Source organism: Podarcis melisellensis (assembly GCF_964234715.1).
Source record: "Podarcis melisellensis genome assembly, chromosome: 13".
Classification (NCBI taxonomy): domain Eukaryota; kingdom Metazoa; phylum Chordata; class Lepidosauria; order Squamata; family Lacertidae; genus Podarcis; species Podarcis melisellensis.
The window spans coordinates 9,270,365-9,294,104 of NC_138545.1; the positions used below are offsets into that span (position 1 = coordinate 9,270,365).

Here is a 23,740-nt window from a genome sequence, read left to right on the forward strand (position 1 = left end):
GGAGAAGCAGTAACAGCAGGAGTTTCTGAGGCCTGGCTTTACCAAGAGATGTTTCTGTGGTAACAAGGGATGAACTGAGTTCTGGAAAAGAGTGATGAGATGGATGTTACTTGGAATCCGTAGATCTTGCTAAGTGCTAAAGTCATCTACCCCTCTTCAAATCTAAGAAGAGGCATGGTATTGAGAATGGTAGTTTCCCCATCAGAACTCCTTGCACACTTAAGAAACTGCAGATACATCTACACAACCATCACAACTGAGAGGGGCTAGATATGTGTGTCCTTGTCCTTCCCTGGTCTGCAAGTGCCACTTTCCTGAGGAAGCAAAACCAAGATATTTGGTTGGATGCACAGAACCATAGAGCTGGAATAGACTGACACGGGAATCGAGTGCACCATCATGATTACCTGCATACATACAGAAAAGAACATGAGAACCTTTACCTAAAAAATGACTTGGTACTTCATTTTTATCATTGAAGTCTTTTGCATTGTGTTTGCAAAGTAATTTATGCATTGTGATTGAATAGAACCAACTTTCTGCATTCAAAGTCAGTTTCTTCTTTTTGTTCAGAGTCCCAATTACCATGTGTCACTGTGTCTTCTCGGGCACAGAAATACACAGCTGAGTCAGCAGCTGTCAGGGAGTTCAGCTGGAGGGAGAACTCATTCTTGGAGTTGTCTGAAGAAATGGTCACACGGCTCTGAAGAGAAGCAGGAAACCATTTTCTCCCATCATGGGGGTATATTCTTGCAACCCACTCTAGACCTTTGCCAGCAGGCTGACGGCCCCAGTTCCAAATATAGCTTGAATCAGTGATGGAGACACCAGTAACTTTACAGAGCAGAGTGAGGTTCTCTCCAGGTCTCACTGTTCTTGGCCCAGAAGATACAAGCTGAATATCAGAAAGGACCCTTGAAAAGAGAGAACTCTAATGAATTGAATTGAGCATCATCTACTGAACATCATCTAATCACTGCATGAAATAAACCTATATTTTTGAACTTCCCATAGAATATACACTTACATTTTTGAAAGGCCACCAAAGAAAACAACAGCAGAAACCTCATGGTGTTAACAAAGAACTGTCCTAGTGAGGCAGGAAAAAGGAGGGTTTGGGCCTGGAAGAAAGTCAGCAGTTTATATTGAGGGGACAGAGGGTTCCTCAAGACCGCCTCCAGCCTTCTTGAGTGATTTGCATGTGTTCTTCCAATAGTAAGTTATGTTATATAAAGAGACTGTGCTAAACTGGGCACAGGTCAGGGTTGGCCTGCTTTACCTTCCAAGCATGTTTTCAATATGTAAACACACATTTTTACTGTAAAGTCAGTATTATAGATTATGAAGAACATAGTTTTCAAGAAATCATGATCTGAATATCTGCCTTACATTCTGAACCATTTTCTAAGCTACATTTTAATGTGAACTCTGTTTTTACTTCAAAAAGAAAAGCCCATTCAATTACCATTCAGTGTTTCACAAAAAACAGGCTTTATAATATCACTTTCTAGGATTGCAGTTCAAGTTCTATTCTAGGCTAAGGCTCTTCTATCCAGCTTGTGTTTCAGCCAGTAAAGTTGAACACAGCCAGAACTTTCACAGGAACATGAAATCCCTTCTGAAATTTCCTGATACTTTCTTCAAATTCCATCACCTAAGCGCATCCGAGCTCCTGGAATTCAGGATAGACAAATCATAATATTTCCAGTATGTCTCACTGTCAGAAGAACATTCTATGCTCTTTCCAATGATAATAATAATAATAATCAACTGCACAAGATTTCACATTTGAACAATTGGCATTTTGTATTCATTTCCCCTAAAATGAGTTTGTCAGAGAATTCATAGTGATCAGAATGACCCTGGAGCTACACATCATGTTGGAATGGGCCAAAGAATAGCAGCTGTTCTTAATAGCTCTTCTGTAATATCCTTCCTTGTTATATCTGCTTGTCTCATTTGTGGTTCTCTTCTGCCCCCTCTGGTAGGTCTTTGCTAAATCTAATTTAGTGATAAGGTTTTTTTCCTGAGGTCTATTCAGATCTTTCTCACTGTGTCTCTTGCACAGTAATACATGGCTGTATTTCCTTCTTCCATTTTGTTCATCTGCAGATAGAAGTTGGGTCTGCTTTTTGAGGCTGTGAATCGCCCTCAGACTACAGAGGTGTCATATTTGCTCTGAAAATTATTATGTCAAATAATGAATTCCAGACCTTCACCAGGTTCCTGTCTGACCTGCCACATAGTGTTGCTGTAAATATCAAACCTAGAGGTGCTACAGGTTCATTTATGGAATTCTCCAAGTTTTTTCATTACTGGTTCTGATGACTGAGTCAGAACTATCTGGGAAAGTACATCTGGAACTGGAAGGGGGGGGAGAAGAAATAATATAAATAGAAACAGAAGCCGCTGTATCATTTGGGATACAGATCTAGTGGCGCAATAGACTATAAATCCCAACACACCAAAGGAGGAAGCAGCCAGTGCAATGAATACTGGCATAGTGGGAAGGCTATGTGAGGTGAAAGGTTTTGAGAGTTTTGAGAGAAAGTGAAAAAAGTATTGGCTTTGCATTAATCTGCTGATGTATACAGTGGTGAAGCTGCATGCTCTGGCACTGGGGGCAGAAGGCAGGTGGGAGCGTGGCTGACGTGCGTCCTGGGGGTGTGGTGTATTGCTGCGGGGGCATGGCATGCGTCCCGGGGAGTGGTACGCTGCCCACGGGGGCATGGCGCCTGGAGCGGTGGAGGTGTGAGTGGCACGTGTCCGGGGGGCGGCTGTGATGATACCCCCCTCCCCGATGGTGCCAGGGTTGGTGAGCTTTCCCACCCCCACTTTCCTCCACCAGTGGATGTAGAGAAGGACAGTATTAAAGTACCAAACTGATTGCAGGCCATATAAGGTTTCATTCATTCATGCTGAATAGGCCTGAACGTTAAAGATATCTGCTTTCTCTCTTTGCATGATGGGTATAAATTCCTCTGTGTTGGAGGTGGCACAGAGTAGAGCCAGAGATTTGTGTTCGGATTGAATTTCCTCTTTTTGTACATATCCCCAATTGACGTTGTCTCACAGTGTGGTTCTCAGGCACAGATATACACAGCAGTGTCGGCAGCTGTCAGGGAGTTCAGCTGGAGGGAGAACTTGTTCTTGGAAGTGTCTGAATAAATGATTGCTTGGCTTTTCAGAGGAGGTGCATACCATTTTTTCCCCGGTACAGCACACCAATTAGTGGCACAGAATTGGAAAGCGTAGGAAAATATCTGTATCTCCGATTGGAAACAGCCATGTATGGTCTATCAGAAAAAAAAATAATGGGGAGATTACATGCATTCCATAATACAAATATTATGGACAATTTTGTTGAAATATGGCATCGTTTTATAAAATACTTTACTGATAACTCTAAAGAATGTCAACCTCTGAAATCACAGAATGGACTTTGTCAAACTCAACTTCTCATTTACATCTGTAGGTGTAGCAGTGGAAGTGCTGGACCAGTGTCTTGGTAATGGACTGGATGAGAACCAACAACCTGAAGCTCAATCCTTATAAGAAGGAGGTAGTGCTAGTGGGCACTTCCCAAGACTGGATGGATGGGAGGTTGCCTGCTCTTGACAGAGTTACATTCCCTCTGAAGGAGCAGGAACACAGCTTGAGGATAGTTCTGGATCCTTTCCTGTTGCTTTAGTTCTAGGTGGCATGGAGTGCCTTCCATCATCAACTGGTGGCTGAGCTGTACCCATATCTGGACAGGGGTAGCCTAACCTGTTGTCTGTGCTCTGGTATCTACTAGGTTAGATTAGTGCAAGATGTTATATGTAGGGCTGGTGCAGAATTTGGCTCAGGACTGCAATACTTCAAGGATCACCTCTCCACATACGAACCTTCCTGGGCCTTGTATTCATCATCTGAGGCCCTTCTTCATATGCCTCCTCCACATGAGGACCAGAGAGTGGCAACACAAAAATAGCGTTTTTCTGCAGTGGCTCTTCACTTGCTGAATACTCTCCCCAGGAACATTTTGCTGGCATTTTCATTATGCACCTTACGTGCCGGGCACAAATGTTTCTCTTCAACTAGGCCTTTGGCTGATTAACATCCAATACGCTTTAAATGTCTTTTAATGTGTTTTGGGGTGGGGGTGGGATGGTGGGTTATTGGTTTGTTATTGTTATATATTTTGTGTGTGTGTTTATTATCTTGCATTGTTATGTTGTGAATCACTCTGCGATCTATGGATGAAGGGCAGTATACAAATTTCACAAATAATAATAAAAAAAATTCAGGTAGTTTTATTTTATTTTATTGTACTTTATGCTTCATTTTAATTCTTCTTAGCCAAGCTGAGAGCTTCATAGGCACTGGAAGGATGTGATATAGATAAATATTTAAACTGAAACAGACACAATGCTGAAGATCTAATTAACGAGGGGGTATCAACTTTAATAAAATATTCGGGGAGAGATTAGCACCGTCCCACATAATTGATCACAAGAACTGACATGCACACAACATTAGAATGGCAATGCCCATTTCCTTTGGTGGGCCCTGCCCCCTCAAATATTTAATGGGGGTACTGAAGGGACCTCAGTCCCTAGGACTTGTCTCCTATTTAATTTATGTTGCAGTTGCCCATTTGCTGATGAAACCTTTTTACAACAGAGGCAGCAATGTATCAATAGAAAAGCCAGACAGATTCTTTACATCTTTCTCCTTACTATTTGCTCCCTGTTGTTCAATTCAGGCTTCAGCACAATAATGTAACATTTAGGGGAGAAGATGCAACCCAATAACCCAGCGCTAGAGGCCAAGATAGAGAAGATCTCCACAGCCACCATGTTTTTTCCTTTTGTGCTCATATACGTTGGAACAAAGGACACCCACACACTGCAGAAGGCCAACATGCTGAATGTAATGAACTTTGCTTCATTAAAACTATCTGGTAACTTGTGGGCTAGGAATGCCACAGTGAAGCTGGCAATGGCCAAGAGGCCCATGTAACCAAGGACACAGTAAAACATGGCAACTGACCCTTCATTACATTGCAGAATGATTTCTTCAGTTGCTGAGTGAAGGTCGAAATCAGGGAATGGGGGAGAGGTTGCTAACCACACAATACAAATACATGCTTGAATAAGAGCAAAACAAAGGACAATAGAATTGGATAGTCCTTTCCCCACCCATTTCCTCATGCTGGATCCAGGTTTGGTGGCCATGAAAGCTAGAACTACGGTGATGGTTTTTGCCAGCACACATGAAACAGCCACTGAGAAGATGGTGCCAAAAGTGGGTTGTCGGAGGAGGCAGGAGACCTTCCCTGGTTGTCCAAGGAACAGTAAAGAAGAGTTGAAGCAGAGCAGGAGGGAGACCAGGAGCGCGTAAGTGAGGTCCCTGTTATTGGCCTTGACAATAGGTGTGTCTTTGTGCCTAATAAAAATTCCTAGCACTATGGCTGTGATCAGGCAAAAAAAGAGAGCAACTGAGGTCAAAGTGATCCCTAAGGGTTCATCAAAAGACAGAAAACTTATAACTTTAGTGATGCATTCAGTTCTGTCCTTGTTTGGAAATTCATCTTCTGGGCACTGGAAGCAGTCAGCTACATCTGAAGAATAGAAAGAAACCACCTTTTAGTGCCAAGTCACATGTTAAACTACACACTGTTCTCTTCTCCGCCTCCCATATTGAGATTATATTGTTTCATTGGATCACAAAATTGTACAGTTGGAAGGGACCCTGAGTGAAATCTTGCCCTGCAATGCAGGAATAATGTAATATGCATATGTAATATTTCCACTCTTCATTTCCCCAGTATGTTATAGAGGCTTGACTGGCCTCAACCAGATGTTGGGCATTCAGTGAGGTCCCATTAAGCAGGACAGATTAGAATTCCCTTTAGTCCAATGGGCCTATGCAGTTGTTTAGAATGTCCATGAATAGGCAATCACCTGCAAGTAGATAAATAGGTACCGCTCCGGCGGGAAGGTAAATGCCATTTTCGTGTGCTGCTGTGGTTTGCCAGAAGCGCCTTAGTCATGCTGGCCACATGACCTGGAAATTGTCTGTGGACAACTGCTGGCCCTCCCACCTACAGAGAGAGATGAGCGCCGCAACCCCAGAGTCGTCCATGACTGGACCTAATGGTCAGGGTTACCTTTACCTTTAATAATTGTTTTGTATTGTTTTTAAATGTTTTAATGTTGCTGTACACCACGCTGGGGGAATGCAAGAGGGTGGTACATACATATTTTTGCAATTAATTATGAAATAATTGTTATTTCTTTAAAAAATCCATTCAGTTAAGATTACTATCATCACGATCTATATTTTTATCACCTGTTTTAGTTCTGCTGTATTTTTTTCATTAGATTTCACCTTCTCATGCTCTATAGTCATGAAGGAATATTTTTATGCCACTGCAAGCAGGGATGCAAGATAGCATGATTATGTATTAAATGATTTGCTTATAACTTTCATGCTTTCACATAGAATGTACAGGTTATCTGTAACCATGAAGGGAATTGACCATCAGAAGTTTATCCCTCATATGGCTAACTTTCCCATTCATTTCAAATAGAGATCCAGATGCAAATATCCTGTTTTTAACTTTTGTCTTATTAAATTAGCTACTACAGTAACACTTGAAGTCTTCCTGCAATCCTGACACTGGGCATTAGACTGGACACATATTAGGCATATTGGATGTCCACTTTGGAGGCAATATTATAATGTGTGCCTCATATAAGTGTTTCTATTACTTTAAGTGGGATAGCAAGGCAATGGTCTGCTGCATATGTTTTCATTTATTGGAAAGTAGAAATGAAATAATTGAATTGTATACAATATTTGATATCCATTCACTCTCCTATTCATTGATTCTTATAGCAATGCATGAATGAGTCTCATTCATTCATTTTACCTATTGCCTCAAAAGTCTACCCTTAATAACTTATGATGATAATATTCAAATCAAAGGAATAAATATTTGCACTGTTGAAAAAAGAAAGTGTATTACCCTTCTTGTTCGAAATCTTCCCTTCTGCACAAGGAATACAATCGTAGCAGCAAAACTTTTCTGCTTCCTTCCTTTTCTTCTGGCTACCAGGCTGGCAGTGGTCATTGCACATGGAAAGGGGGAGAGTCTATCCATAGACATGAAAGGAATTACAATTGGAAAAGTACAGTACATTGATGGATACATGGATAGATTCATTTCAGTTTTCTGTGGAGAAGCGATATGGACTGCCAATGTAAGTCCTTTGCACTGTCTCCTGGGTGGCACAAGGGCTAGAGAAATCTTAGCATCAGGGGTGACAATGGTGCAGATGGACACCAGCTACAATACCTAGAATACACAAAAATCCCTGCTAAACAAGTAATGTGGCAACCCTCACTTTAGAATGTTGCTGTGCCAATTGAGATAGTTTGTCCTTAATCTGGCAATAGCAGAATCCATACCTTGTTTAAATCTTCGTACCACACAATTATATATTCATTAATGATTAATTCTCTTCCTTCAGGTGCATTGGGATCCATCCTACCAACTTTCACTTTCTGGTAGGACTCATTTGGAAATGTTATAATATTCATGATGTCAAATCCACCCTCGGTTTCCCGCTTATCATTAAAGGACACAGTTTCTCCAGCTGAATTGTTAAAGGAATTGCCTTGAAGAAAAGGATGGAGCTAATTGAAAGAGAGAAAGAAATGAAGGCACTTGAAAGGAGGGAAACAAATGGGGGGGGGGTTTGAAACAAATGAGAGAAATCATTTTTTACCGACTATTTGTTGTATTTGCAGGCTCCTGTACACAGCGGAAGGATGAGCAGTATGTGCCACATACTTTACTTTATTTACACTTCAACGCTGAGAGATTACAAACAGGCATCTTGCCTCTGCGAGAGCAGAGAAGCAACAACTCTCCTCGGAAACAAAGAACACTGAGAGACCAGTGAAAAACAGGAAACCAGTGCACGTCACATCCAGTCTCCCATTCCCGTGGGAAACCCAACAGTACTCTGCCTGTGGAATGCAATACATTGTCCCGTGACAAGCACTTCGCTGCACAGTGAAGGAAGCAGAAACCAACACTATTATGGTTTAAGGCAGGCATAGCAAATTTGTTGTCCTCCAGATTGTTGCCTACCCTTGTCACCAGCCCCACTCTGAATGACCAAGAGTTAGGTAATAGGGGGATATATAATGCATTGTATTTTCAGGCTACAGTTATTGGGGGGAAATGTAAGCCAGTAAATCAGTTCCATGCATAATATATACAATCCCATCTCATCAATTTTTAATGGAGTAGAAATGGAGTGGATTTTTCTCAATCCATACTGATCTGCTCACTGATAATAATAATAATAAAAAAAATCTAATGTGGAGACATTACCTGCCAAGGCTGCAGATCTTGAAGAACCAGTTGGTTAACCCTTGAAATGAAGCCTCTTTGGCAGGATTGAGAAGAGACCATTGCATGCAATGCATGAGCCACAGCATAAACCCCATTGTAGATACTATAGCTTTGGCCAGTCATGGGCACTTCATAAGAGGGTGCAGGAAGATTCTCCATCTTTTCCTCCCCAGTACATGCCCGATCAACCTCCATTGCCTCACTGGGATCTTGAAGTTCACAGTTAAATGCTTGCTCCCAAAAGTCATTGAGAAAAGCATCTTTCTGCACCCCATAGGGTCTTATGTGCTGAAGAAATTCTTGGAATCCCAAAAGCTCTTTTGAGTGAATTGCAAAGGAAATTGCACCATGAAACTGCTGGAGTCCCCACCCGCTTTGAAAGCCTGTTAATATGAAATCAATCTGGGTTGTCATAATCCACACCTTGCTAAACGATGCATTTTCTGTTTTTCGAAAAACATGAAAAAGAATAATAGTTCTGAGCCATGAAATCGTTAATGATTCTCCATAAACAAGAAGTGCAGTCACGTTATTATCTGCGAAACGTAGGCGAAGATTTGCGACTATATCAGTTAGTTTATCCAAGTTATCAAAATGAGAAATTTGTGGGATTCTTTGTGTGAAGGCTGAACAGATTTCGTGCTGGGAAAGCAAAGGCTCCAGGGTCTGTAAGAAAAGTTCCCCACTGTTGTTATCCACAGGAATAAGTCCTACCCATGTCCATCCAAAATACTGAAGTAACTGGACAATCCCCATATATTGAAGTCTTTCATTTGGAACCATGCAATAAAGGGAGGGAAACTGACTGATAAGCATATCCTTGTGGGGAAATGAGCCATACGTAAGCTAAAAGAAAATTATTATCAAATATCATCATCAATGACATTTATTCATCAGTTTTTACAGTGAAGTGTTTCGAAGTGATTTAAAGGCTAAAAAAGAGCAACAGCAACAGCAAAAAAAAAGTTAAAACCAAATATAAAAGCAGCAATAAAACTAGAACTAATTTACATGTGCACACCTGTAGTTGTTTCTGGAGAAAAGTTAGGAAGAATGAATGGTTTTTTGGTACATTCTTTTGCTCATGCAACAAAGATTTATTGAAGCAATTTGTGGTTCTGCTGGAATTTTTCTTTTCCTGGTTATCAGGATATGATCCAATTTCTGGGATTTATTAATTGTCATTCCTATTATTCCCTCTTTCTGAACCATGCAATTTCTCACAGCATGACAAAATAATAATAATAATAATAATAATAATAATAATAATAATAATATTTATTTATATCCCGCTCTCCCCAGCCGAAGCCGGGCTCAGAAGAGTGTAATTTACTACAACTGTGTGTGTGTGTGCTCCAAAATCTCCTAATATCTGTAACCGTGCTTAAAACAAACAAACAAATAAATATTAACAATGTTTCTGAGTTTTCCGTTGCTCTCTCCATTTTGATCTGTTCCAAGCCACTGTGTTTAATGTGAAGGTCTGTGTTCGCCCTTCCACTATAATGTAGAATTGGAAAAAAGGTTATAATTCTCTCCCCCTATTTTTAGCCAAATGGCATGGACATTCCATATACAGGAGACCCTGCACATTGGATTAGCATGCCACATTAAACAAAAATAGATCTAGGTGCTATTGGAGGAAATGGGATTTGCTTTATAAACTCTTATGGAGCAGTTGAAGCAGGGGGCTGTCTCCTCCTTACTTTAAACAAGTTAAGAAATAAGCTGGTTGATATGTTTTCTGGCTTGTATATTTTGTAACACTGGTTGGATATTTGTGGTCTAGCTTTAACAGGCCTGCAGAGTTCTGAAGTGCTCTGGAAGTTTTTATTGAAGCAGAGCAGATTTTTTTAAAATTCTGCATCTTGAACTGTTACAGATTATTTCCTTTAAGTGGTGGGCAGCATATCATGGAAGCTTGGGGATGTTCAGAGTCAAAATTCAACTCTGTTTTAGAGAAGATGCCTCACGAGTCCTTCAGAAAGCCCAAGACACTTCTGATAACTTGCCTCAAATGGCATTATTTTGCTTTCAAGTCTAATTGCAACTTTGTCATTCTCTACATTCCCTCTCTCTGTTCTTGAACTTGCATCACTTATACTTCTCATATTTCTTCCATCCCACTTTAATAGGTGCATATCTGCTTCTTCTTGTTTTTTTTTCTTCTTGTTGTTGTGTGTTCTCATCCTAAATGTGTTGTTCAGTATGCTGTAGAGACTCGCAGCTAATTTACAGGAAATAATGGGGCCTATGTTTCCAGCTCTTTTTTTGCAACTTAAACAGGAAATCCCTGTTCTTGGCTATCTTTAGGGCTTAAATCTAGAGAAACCTAGAATTAATTAAGGAATATAGTGCAGAGATATAGAATATAGTGCAGAATGACAGCCCTGAAAAATCTTGGTTTGTTGTGCTTTAAGTAAAGGGGTGATGGCCCATAAATCACTTCAATTCATCTTGCTATACAGTCCCCAAACAGAGCTTTAGAACACACATGCATAGACAGACAGACAGACAGAGACAGAGAGAATTCCTACCTGTGGAATCTTATAGAAACCTAAAATGTCTGCCATTAAGGAAGAAATATCAGAGCCAAGACCACCAATGACAGCTATGACATTTTTCCTTGTGTCACATATGTAATTGGGAACAAATTTATGTGACTTGAAGAGGAGGTCTAAGGTGGTACGATAAGTTGCCATTGCATCATAGTAGCTGTCATAGATGTGGAAGCCAAGTGTAACATTGGGCAAGAGTGTGGGGTTCTTGTTGATCTCATCCACAGCAAATGCCAAGGAAAGGATGTGCTGGTAAAATTTCGTTATCATTCTGCAAAGAGAAGGCGTTTATTACAATGCCTGAAGTTGTTATATCACCATACCAGAAATTTCTGTGTGTTTCTTGCTTCAATTATAATAAGCATATCCTTTTATTTCTGCTCTGCATAGGACTTTGTTCTGCCAACTGTCAGAATAAATAAAGAAAAAACCTAGAAACCTAGATGTGGATTTGAGCTTCGCAGGAATTACAACCTAATTGCCCAATTTCTTTTGGGAATTATAGGGTCAGAACTTTCTAAATTGTATAGAAAATTATTTATGTAAGCTACTGCAGCAGCAAGAATGTTACTTGCCCCAAAGTGGAAAGAAGCAGAAGTCCCAGCAAAGGAAGAATGGATACAAAGACTTATGGAATATGCAGAAATGGCGAAACTTACCTGAAGAATAAGAAATCAAGATACCAATTTTTAAAAAAATAAAAGAATGGAAATGGTTTATTGAATATTTACAGATAAATTCTAAACAGATATAAACATTAGCAGAATTATTGTAATAACCTGCAGTTTTATACGTGTATATATTTACAGTAGATAATTAAATGAGCAAGTTAAATGAACCTGGATATGCAAAAGATATTTTAAAAATAAATTTAAGGAACTGCAGAAAGGGGGGGTGGAAGTCAAATCTTGAAATGTTAAATTGATTGTAAAACTAATGGCATGTATATATTTGAAAAGTAGAAATAAAAAACTAAAGAAAAAAAGAAATGACAACCTAAATGAAGTGTCTTACGAGAAGAGGAATCACCTCCAGCATCAAGAACATTGTGTGCTGATCAATAAAGTGGGACTGAGCTTTTTTTTTTTTTTTTGCTATTATCAGGTATTTAAAATGAATTTGACACCCTCAAAATATACCTGACCACATTCATCACTGGGGTTTTTTAAAAAAAAAATATTTGTAAAAAATAAGAAACAAACAAAAACAAAACTATTCACAGATATATTTTTGTAGTTGCTTGTGCAGATTCCTTCAAGTCTTCATTTAAATTATTTTGCTTCCCCTAAAAACTTATCAGCATGAGAAAATTTGTTGTAATTGTGTGTGGGGTGTGTCCTACTTAAACATTTCTTTGTGATCTTGCCAATGACAAAACGTGTAGAGGGGTGGGAGAAAATTGCAATTCCCTACTCTGGATCTTGAAACAGTTTCTGAGAAGGCGGTTCTTTGAAGTCAATTTCCAGAGAATGGTAAATGATCTGAGAAGCAATTCCACCAATGATGAGGCCTCCTGGCTGGTGCCACTCATGGGGAACAGGGACGGGTTCATTTGTGGGGCACACCATACTAGCCACTTTGTACACTGTGTGAGGCAGCAGAAGCAGGAACATAAATAGAACCATCCAGTCAGCAAAGCCTTGCCCTTAACACAGACTCTCCTCTGCTCATTTTCAGTAACTGCTTGACTTAAGCAAACCACATTGGTTGGTACCTCACTCAGCCTTCAGTATCCCTGGGAAACAAATGCTTTGAGCTATAGCAGACATGGTCAACATTATAATTTCAAGTTGAGGCAGACCCTACCTGCCTCTTGCCCTTTCTCCCAGCGGTCTATGGCACAGGGAGTTATTTATTACCACTTCTAAACTTGCTTGGTTAGAAAAATTTTATTGACTTTTGGAAAAACTGTTCGAGCTTTTGGCAGATGAACAAATTATAGTGATTTCAATATTTCCCGAGAGATAATTATTCTTCATCACATGCCCCACAATAGCAAATCTTAGCTCTTTGCACGCCTTATTTTTTATTATAATATTTTATTAAAATTTTCCACAAGATAATGATAATGATATTTAAAACTACAGCAAAATACAATTATCAGCCCCCACATCCCACAGAAGACAGCAGTCCCTTCCAGCTTTCACCTGGAATTCTGCCTTTCTCCTCCCAACCTCTCATCCTGGGAGACTGACATTTCCCTGTTTCCCACCCAGGGCACTCCTTCAACCATCTACCACCCCCATGAGTACACAATTCCTAGACCTACCAATTCACTTCACTTGACTCTAACCATGTCTATTCAGAAGTATTGCATTCAATGAGGAATACTCCCAAGTCAATTGTGATAAAATTGCACTCATAGGAACCACTCCTACACACAAGAAGCTTGCATAAAGCAAGCCAGTGTAAATTAAGGCAGCTTAAAGTTTCACAAAACCCAAAGCTTTTTGATGCTCTGCATCGGCCTGGCAGAGGGGAAACAAGCCTTTGGAAAACTGGCTTAGGCCACAGTGAAGGTCTCCCCACCCTGGTCCTGCCCTTACCATACCCCCAGAATCCCCCCTTTTGGAGAATTACACCAAACTACCTGTCATACTTTGGACACGGGTGGCATTGTGGTCTAAACCACAGAGCCTAGGGCCTGCTGATCGGGAGGTCGTGGTTCGAGTCCCCATGACGGGGTGAGCTTCCATTGCTCAGTCCCTGCTCCTGCCAACCTAGCAGTTTGAAAGCACATCAAAGTGCAAGTAGATAAATAGGTACCACTCTGGGGGGAAGGTGAACGGCATTTCCTTGCGCTGTTCTGGTTCACCAGAAGTGGCTTAGTCATGCTGGCCACATGACCAGCTATACGCTGGCTCCCTCGGCAGGTAAAGCGAAATGAGCACTGCAACCCCAGAGTCGTCCGCGACTGGACCTAATGGTCAGAGGTCCCTTTACCTTTTACCTGTCATACTGCTTAAAGAAAGATCAGACATACTTCATCTCAGCTTAGAATAACTTTATCCCACCTTCTTGTGCATAGGACTGCCCTCCCTGTGTATTAACTTCACCTCACAAATACTAAGTGGAAGGGAGCAATTCTGTAAACAAGAAACTGGCATAAATCAGACCAGTGCAAATTAAGATGGCATAAATTACACCAGATCCAATAATTAAAAACCTCCAAGGAAGGAGAGTCCACCACCTTCCAGGGCAGTCCATTCTACTATTGAATAACTCCTACTGATGTTTAGCCAGTAAGTCATTTCTTCTAACTTGTATCTATTGGTTGACGTCTTAACCTCTGGAGCAGGAGAAAACAGGCTTGCTCCATCCATGTGTCACTGACAACCCTTTAGATATTTGAAGATAAAATCTGGATGCTGGAAGAGATCAGATGGGTGGGAAGCATTCTGGTGGAGGCTCCTTTGGAAAACCTGGGTGTTTCTCACAACTCAGACTTCTCACCCTCCCTCAAGTTCTTCAGCTCTCCCAGTGGTGATGGGCACTCCTCCATAACCTGCCGGTTTTCCCCAGGATGAAGGTGACATCAAGGTTGCCTTGATTCCTCCACAGATGCTCAGGGTGATTCAATACTCCAGCCAATGGTCTGGTCGCATGGTCTTGAATTGACCAGCTTCCCAGCTGGTCATGAGGTACAGCAGTTTGCTCTTATGGGGCATCTTTCTGCTTCTGTGCAGTGACCCAATTTCAGCTTCCTGGCTCCCATCAAGGCTCCCATCAAGCCCAGCACCACTAAAAAGCCACACACACACAGCCATAAAAGAGAGCAGGCTCTTCAGCCTAGGGTGGGGGAAAGGCTTCCTGTTAGTTGCCTTTCCATTTCCTGCTTCCCAGATAGTCTCTCCTGGGTCCTCTAACTGGAGTCTGAATATTCAATGCAGGGCGAATTCCCATAATCTCTATTAGCCATGTTGAATGCTTGGTAACTGTCATCCAACAACTGTGGAAATCACTACCGGACATAAATGGTAGTAAGGGTCATTATTGGAGAGTGAGAGTCTCCTCCCTGCACAGGGGCATCTTACCCACAGAGCCTAGTGGCACATAGTGCCAAGGCACCAAGTTCTGGGTGGCGACAGGGAAGAGGTAAAGGACTCTTTGCCGCCCTCGCCCGCTTCCGCCATACCGTGCCGAAGCAGCGCCTTCACCTGCTGTGGCCACCATGGCACGAAGTGGTCAGCTGAGCCGGGAGCCGCTGTGTCCAGCCTCTGCCTCTTCCTCACCGGAGGAACTGCCCTCCAGCCGCTGCCCATCTCCTCCAGCCCCGCAAAGTGGCAGCACCATTGTCCCTAGAAAAGGTTGGCAACTCTAGGAAATGGGGGCGGGGGTGGCACCAGAGGGGTCTTTGCACCATGGTGCCGGATATGCTTAAGATGGCCCTGTCCCTACACACTAATTTCTGGATACATAACATTTTCTCAGTGGTAGAAAGAGATCTCTACATTCTTTTGGATAGGTGTGGGGGTTGAAAAAGTGGCCACAGGTCTCCAGGAAGGACTTGGGTAGAGGAAATGTCACGGCTCAAATGAGGATCCTGTTACTTCAAGCTTTCATATGCAGCATTGCTTACAAAAAAAGAGAGTCCACATAATTCCTTAGGACTTTGAAGAGTCCATGATCTGTTACACGATGTTATAGCGTAACAGAATTGATGAATGTGAAAACTTCACCTGAATAATACCATTGGCCTTTTGCTTCAGTAAATATTTAAAATTAACACATACCAAGTGGTACCTTGGTTGTCAAACAGCTTGGCTCCCGAACAAATCGGCTCCCGAAAGCCGCAAACCCAGAAGTGAGTGTTCCGGTTTGCAAACGTTTTGTGGAAGCCAAAAATCTGATGCAGCTTCCGCAGTTACCAATTGAGTGCAGGAAGCTACTAGAGCCAATGGGAAGCCACACCTTGGTTTTCGAGTGGTTCTGGGAATCAAACGGACTCTTGGAACGGATTAAGTTTGACAACCAAGGTACCACTGTACTCCAGATTAACATAATTGAAAAAATATTTTTCAAAATAGTGCCACCACACTTGGAACCATCAAGCAAAGGTTATATCAGTTATATGAGTTAAAACTGATGTATGAGAGGTAGAGTGGAGAATAGTCCATGCGTAACAAATAATTACAGTGGTACCTCGGGTTACATACGCTTCAGATTACACACACTTCAGGTTACAGACTCCGCTAACCCAGAAATAGTACCTCGGGTTAAGAACTTTGCTTCAGGATGAGAACAGAAATTGTTCTCCACCGGTGCGGCGGCAGCAGGAGGCCCCATTAGCTAAAGTGGTGCTTCAGGTTAAGAACAGTTTCAGGTTAAGAGCGGAACTCCGGAACGAATTAAGTACTTAACCCGAGGTACCACTGTAATACTGAATGATAAATTCAGAGATGACTGAATGTTTCACATGTCCAGAAGAGCACATTCCAAGTAAGGACAAAGATGAATGTGTGCCTAAAGTTATAACCTCTTCACTCCTAAATGCTATATCATTGTATTCAAGCCCCAGATGAACAACAGAGAACAACTAATTAAGAGAAAGTTTTAAAGAATCTACCTTGTTTTCTTCTACTCTATGACTGTACAGAGGTACAGAGATTCCTAAAGTATTAATTTTGTTTTGATGAGTAGACGACGGCCCTGCCTCAAAAAAAAAGAAAGAAAAAAGAAAAAAGGAAGAAAGAAAGAAAGAAAGAAAGAAAGAAAGAAAGAAAGATCCCAGAAAAAGTACATTATTGTCAGCAGCTGACTTTTGCACAATGAATGGGATCTTTGGATAATGGGTGGTACATGAATGGAATAACTAAAATAGTAGTAGTGGTAGTAGTAATTGCAGTTGCTTAACAGTGGTAAAAATGTGACATATGAGTCTAGGGGTGGATCTAAATACAGGGGGGGGGACCACTGTAAATAAGTCACAATTTAGATCATTATAACCAAAGAAAAAATTCTCTATGGAAAATAGTGTTTTATAATTTCCTGCTCTCTGGTGCTATCTGGTGTTGCATGTTTATAGTGCATTCAAATTGCTGTTTCTTTACTAATGTAGCTGAGTCCTATGTATAACAGTTGCACTAAGTGTATAGTAAAGATTGTGGAGGCTTTAAAGCTACTTGGATTTAAATAATAAAGTCAGCTATGAATCAATAAAAGTGTACAGATCGCTGTCTATTATTACAACATGCATTCTGGGAATAAGTGAGGATTCTTTTATATCTCTGAGAATCACAATAATAATCAATGTTGAATGTGTAGTGTTGCTCTGCTGTGAGATTACCTTATGGGGATTTAGAATGAATTAAAATACAGTGGTACCTGGGATTAAGAACTTAATTCGTTCTGGAGGTCTGTATCCTGAAGCATCTGTAACCCGAGGTACCACTGTAGTGGCTCCCATTTGGTCTTCCTTTCTTTGCCAGTTGTCAAAGGGGAATAACATAGGGACTTGCTGAGCCCAATACACAGGCGGGCAGCAGGAGTCTGACACCATTACATTTCTAGGCATCTGATTTCAAGAGAAATGTCTGGGTTCCTGGTTAACAAGGGTTCTCTGAGAGACATAAAGTTTAGCTTCCTGTTCTCAGGAATTTGAATGGGCACATTTCCTGGAGACTAAACTTTCTTAGCAGCATAGCTCAAACTTTTTACAATCTGCTCCTGAAGGTTCTCTGGAGATGGTCTTCTCATGGAACTGTGATCTGGTGCATTGTAGCTGGGGGGGGGGGAAGCCCAGTACATGATACCCCAAAACTGAAACACAAAATTGCACACACTGTCAGAGACAATTCGACAAAAATATAGAAGGGACCAGGGCTTTTTTTCAGCTGGATTGTGCAGAGGGCAGCTCCAGCACTTTTCAAGTGGACAGCACAGGAAGTCCCTGGGCTGAGTTTCCTGCCTCAACTGCTGTAGAGCAGAGAAGCACGGCAACAGAGAAAGGCTCTGCGCCCCATTCTGAGCAAGCATCGGGATGCATAAGCATTTTAAAGGCTCTTATTCCTTTCTGCCTTAACTGCTGAGTAACTATGAGAGAGGCATAAGGAGCTTCCCAGAAGTATAGCTTCTCTGGGAGCCTAGCTCAGCACCAAAATGGGCTCTCTCAGGCCTCGCTGGAGCCAGCTCCACTATCCTACACTTGAAGAATAACAGCTTAAACATTTTTGAGTATCACTGTCGAACACTGTTCCTTCCTGGTGTTCAATTCCTACGGGGATCTCCATGCCACCTGCTGTTCTTTGTGCCACAAGGAACAGTGGAGACTTATTAGCAGATCTGGAAAATGAACTAACATATTGACTATGGAGTGAGTGAGGAGAAATGTCACTCAGGAGCCAAATGCTAAAGTACCAATTATGGGCCACTGGGATCATGGAAACCCTTATTCTTTGTTCACCTGCCCCAAGTCCCAAAGGCTTTTGAAAATATCTACTAGTAGTCAAGGCATGTATTTGTATCTCAAAGGCATGGCCGATCTATTTCTCTTAAGATAGGTACTGCGAGAATTAGCTACCAACCAATGTAGTCTGTTAAATCTGGCAGTGTCTGCTGATGAACAGAGCAGAGTCTCAATCTAGAGAGAAGCTTTGCTGACAGGATGCTTTGCATTCTGATGCTCCTACCTTTGCTGACTGCTATAGTGTCCAAAGCAGACACTCTGGAGTGTCCTGTATATGACCCCCACACGGTTCCACATGAGTGGTTACAGCCAGGAGCTCCTTTCATTGGGGCAATTGTTTCTCAGATAGTTTACCATCCTCATGAATTTGTCTTCAAGGAGCATCCTTCTCAGAACCTGTTTGATGTTCCAGAGTAAGGAATTGCTTCTTTTGTTCTGCATGTTCTGAAGCTGGTCACACACATACAAATCTCTCTAAGTGACAGAATGCCCCCCCCCCAAAAAAGGGCAGGTGTTGCCAACCCCAATCACATCCAAATTCTTTTCCATTGTGTTATTCTTTTATTCTTTTTTTTCCAGTGATACCTCTTTCTATTGTGTAATGTGACATGAGGTTTGGGTTAAGAGATTGCATTTTTCTTTAATTTGACCAAATTTCCATGTAGGCAGATGCACACCTTGTCTGCAGGAAAAACAACTTACTCCTTAACTTAAAGTTGCAGTTGTATTGCTGCATTCATAAGAGAGCTCCAATAGAGCGTTTAGTTTGCCTTACCTAAAATTCTCATTCATGGTCAGATTCTGCATTTTCCTCTATTTTATTGTAGTTCTTCCACTGCATCATTTTACAAGGAGAGGTATGTTAGATTACTTGATTTGTGCTATCTCATATGCAGGATGTTCTTGTCATTTTTCAACTTTTCAGCACCTTGGCATTTTACTTGATTTTGTTCATGAAATTGTCAACTTCAGATCTTGCTCCTTCATAACTCATAATGTATTCTGGATATTGAAATATAGACCAAAAATAGTATCATTGTGGTGCATCATAAATCACCATAAATCACCACTACTACTTCTTCTTCTTCTTCTTCTTCTTCTTCTTCTTCTTCTTCTTCTTCTTCTTCTTCTTCTTCTTCTTCTTCTTCTTCTTCTTCTTCTTTGAATTGGTATATGTCACTTTATTTTATACAGGGCAACCCAACAAAATTTACAAGCACACAGACAGACCCCACTCCCATATAGATCCATTGAAACCAACAGGAGAAAGCTATACGGTACATTTAAAACCCCCAACCCATTTCTAAAAGTTTTTGCTTGGCACTGAAAGAAACCCAAGCTCATTCACATGAGCTGAATAATATTTTAATTACAATATAAGTTGCCCTAATACAAAATATAACCAAATGTATTTATTCAAAGAGAAAATTACTGAAAGTTGAACAATGGATTCCTCCCCCACCCCCCCAGTTTTTGCAGCTGCCTTCCTGGTGGAACCAAAATGTTTTTGTTAGAACCCATGTCACTCTAACACAAAATTCAATATGACATGACAGCAGTAATCATCCTTAATATAGAAAGGGATGACTGGATTCTACCTCTATATGCAGAATGGTGACAAAATTCTATCAGCACATCCTTGCCTTGGCATTTGCTGTGAACGAAATCAACGAGAATCCTAAGATCCTACCTAATGTCACACTTGGATTCCACATCTATGACAGCTACTACGATGCAAGGATGACTTATCGTACCACTTTGGAGGTGCTCTTCAAATCACATAGATTTGTCCCCAACTACCAGTGTGACAGACAGAAAAACCTCATGGCTATCATTGGCGGACTTGGCTCTGATACCTCTAACCTCATGGCAGATATTATAGGTTCCTATAAGGTTCCGCAGGTAGGAATTCTCTCTCTATATTTAAATTTGTGTGAGAGTGATTTAGGCTCTTCTTTCTTATGCTAAGCTTTATTTTGTAGTTCAAAAGGAGGGAGTTGACAAAAGCAGGGATTGACCAAAAGAAAAAGAAAAATCCTTCTAAATTTACCCATTGTATTGTATTTAGTCTTCAATTGTTATTTAACATTTATTTATGCAAAGCCTTTGGCTCTTAATTATCTGTGGCTTCCATTAGTGGGTGGGATGTTTTAATCCTGCTTTCTTCTTTTTAAAACTCCCCCACCAATGTTGCCTTTTAGCTTTGTTTTTCTTTTATGGTGGTTTTAATGAACATGTTTGTTTATATAATGGAACACATTTTGAGTTACCTTCGTAACAAAGCAACCAATAAATCAAATAATTAATTTATTTATTATAATAACAATACATTCTATATCCTTGGGAAATTCGACTTCAAGTGTTATCTGTAACTCTAGGTTTCCAGACTGTTTCAAGATATATTAGTTGTATAATCAGAAACATAGTCATTCCTAACTTTTCCTTGCAATATCTGTCCAATTTCTTTCAGCTCACATATGGCTCATTTGCCCCACAAGAGAATCATATCACTCAAGGGCCATCCTTTTTTCGCCTCGTCCCAAATGAAACTCAGCAGTATATGGGGATTATCCGGTTACTCCAATATTTCAAATGGACATGGGTTGGGCTTCTTCCAGTTGATAATAGCAGTGGCGAACATTTCTTACAGATGCTGGAGCCATTATTTTCCCAGTATGCGATCTGTTTAGCATTCACAGAAAGAATACCACAAATAGCCCACTGGGATAGCTTGGAGGAACTTGGTAATATAGCCACAAAGGTTTATGTACATTACACAAATAATAAAGTGACTACCTTTATTATATATGGAGAATCATTGACTATATCATGGCTGAGAACTATTATATTTATACGAGACACTGGAATGAAGGAGAATACATCACTCAGAAAGGTGTGGATTACGACAACCCAGATAGATTTCATATTGACTGGCATTCAAAAGGGCTGGGGTCTTCAGATGTTCCAAGGTGCAATTTCCTTTACAATCCACGCCAAAGAGATTGCAGGGTTTACGGAATTTATTCAGACCATAAAACCTTATGGGCCCCAGATAGATGGTTTTCTGAAGGACTTTTGGGAGCAAGCCTTTGACTGTGTGGCTCCTAATCCCAATGCCACAACGGATATTGATGGAATATGTACTGGGGAGGAGAGGCTGGAGAGTCTTTCTGGGCCAAACTTTGAACTGCTCATGACAGGACACAGCTATAGTATCTATAATGGTGTTTATGCTGTTGCATATGCTTTGTATGTTATGGGCTCTTCCCGATCCAAACAGAGAGCCAATGGGAAAGGTTTCAGTATTGAACTTGAAGATGTTCAGCCTTGGCAGGTAATGTCCCTACAAAGAAGTATTTTTATTTCAGTAGCCAAATAAGTACAATGTGCGGCTATATTTAGCTTTCTCCTGCATTAATCACTGAGGATATGTAGTTGGATATTGTATTGGCTGAATGTATTTTATAGGTGGTGGTGGTGGTTGTTTAAGTCACTGGAGTCTGAATATGCAATGCAGAATGAATTCCCATAATCCCTGACATTTAGTCAAGCTGAATGCTTCATGAGAATTGTAGTCCAACAACCTTTGAAGGCACTACCTGACATAAGATGAACTCTCCAATTTGTTTACATGCCACATTCTTTTTTGTATTCCTTCTATCTTAGCTCTATCACGTTCTTCACAAAATTTCATTTAACAACTCAGCTGGGGAAACCATTTCCTTTAATGACAAATGGGAAATGGGAGGTTCCTTTGACATCATAAATATGGTCATGTTTCCAAACAACTCTTTCCAGAGAGCGAAAATTGGTTGGATTGACCCAGAGGCTCCTGAAGGAGAAGAACTCATCATTCATGAAGATCTAATTGTTTGGCACAGTGGTTTCAACCAGGTAGGAATTGTGGTACAGATGAGCTGGAAGGTGCTGCATTCAATGTCCTTATAGCCTAGGATTGCCTTGCTGCTTTTCCAGGCAGTATTCTGGCCAATCACGTCATGAGAATAATAATGCTGATAGAACACTTTATCCTTTTGGACAAAGATTGATGTGACAACTATGTCTGAAATTTTTGAAAAAGCTCCGGTCACAGAGATAACTTGGCACCAGCACAAACATTACTTGGAGAAGGGATTTCTTGGTTCATTTTCACTTTTTTCATTTTTCCTCCCGCCCCCCTTTGATTTGTTTTTCCCCGGTGATTAGTTTCCATAGGTGGGGAAAGCTTAAATTTTAGTATAGCAGTGATTGATAGTAGTATAAAGGTAAAGGTAAAGGTACCCCTGCCCGTACGGGCCAGTCGTGTCCGACTCTGGGGTTGCGTGCTCATCTCGCTTAAGAGGCCGGGAGCCAGTGCTGTCCGAAGACACTTCCGGGTCACGTGGCCAGCGTGGCGAAGCTGCTCTGGCAAGCCAGCACCAGCGCAGCGCACGGAAACGCCATTACCTTCCCGCTATAAAGCGGTACCTATTTATCTACTTGCACTTGGGGGTGCTTTCAAACTGCCAGGTGGGCAGGAGCTGGGATCGAACGACGGGAGCTCACCCCGCCGCGGGGATTTGAACTGCCGACCATGCGATCGGCAAGACCTAGGCACTGAGGTTTTACCCACAGTGCCATAGTAGTATATTCACATCCAAATACAATGTAGCAACTTTCAGAAGGGTCTATACCCTTTATAGTTCATTCATGTGTGTGTGTGTGTGTGTGTGTGTGTGTGTGAGAGAGAGAGAGAGAGAGAGAGAGAGAGAGAGAGAGAGAGAGAACTAGATATATATGAACTACACAAACACATATATAATAGTATTGGTTTCATATTAGCGCATCGTCTTTGCTATCTCCTCTGTATGCACATGAGGAAATCTCCTCTGTATGCACATGAGGAAATTGAAACAATAGTGACTAATTACAGTCATACCTTGGGTTGAATGTGCTTCAGGTTGAGCACTTTCAGGTTGTGCTCCGCGGCAACCTGGAAGTAACGGAGTGTGTTACTTCCAGGTTTTGCCGCTCACGCATGTACAGAAACTCAAAATGATGTCACACACATGCGCGGAAGCAGCAAAACGCGACCCGCACATGCACAGACGCGTTGTCGCGTCTTACGTTCCTTTCAGGATACAAACAGGGCTCCGGAATGGAACCCGTTCGCATCCCGAGGTACCACCGTATATTCAAATAACTTTGTGTCTCAGTCTTTGTGAGTTCTCTGCTGGCTCAACTACTGGTATTCCCAGAGGTGTTTTCTTGCCTGCCCAGTTAAGTACAGCTAGGTGCTTAAAATATCTAAGGTATCAGCCAAGATAAACAACAGGTGTATATCTCTGTCTATCTAACTGAATTTCCCTTTGTAACGCCTTTCAT

General features: G+C 41.2%; 1 protein-coding gene across 1 annotated transcript; it reads right to left on the minus strand.

The window, feature by feature from the left end:
- Positions 1–4,703: 4,703 nt before the first annotated feature.
- LOC309356002 (vomeronasal type-2 receptor 26-like) lies at positions 4,704–15,144 on the minus strand (the record flags this gene model as incomplete). The annotated part of the gene is made up of 6 exons (XM_081887177.1): positions 4,704–5,605; positions 7,016–7,142; positions 7,459–7,686; positions 10,951–11,242; positions 12,385–12,556; positions 15,006–15,144. The coding sequence occupies 6 exons, from the start codon at positions 15,142–15,144 to the stop codon at positions 4,704–4,706; spliced, it is 1,860 nt and encodes a 619-aa protein (XP_081743303.1).
- Positions 15,145–23,740: the final 8,596 nt, after the last annotated feature.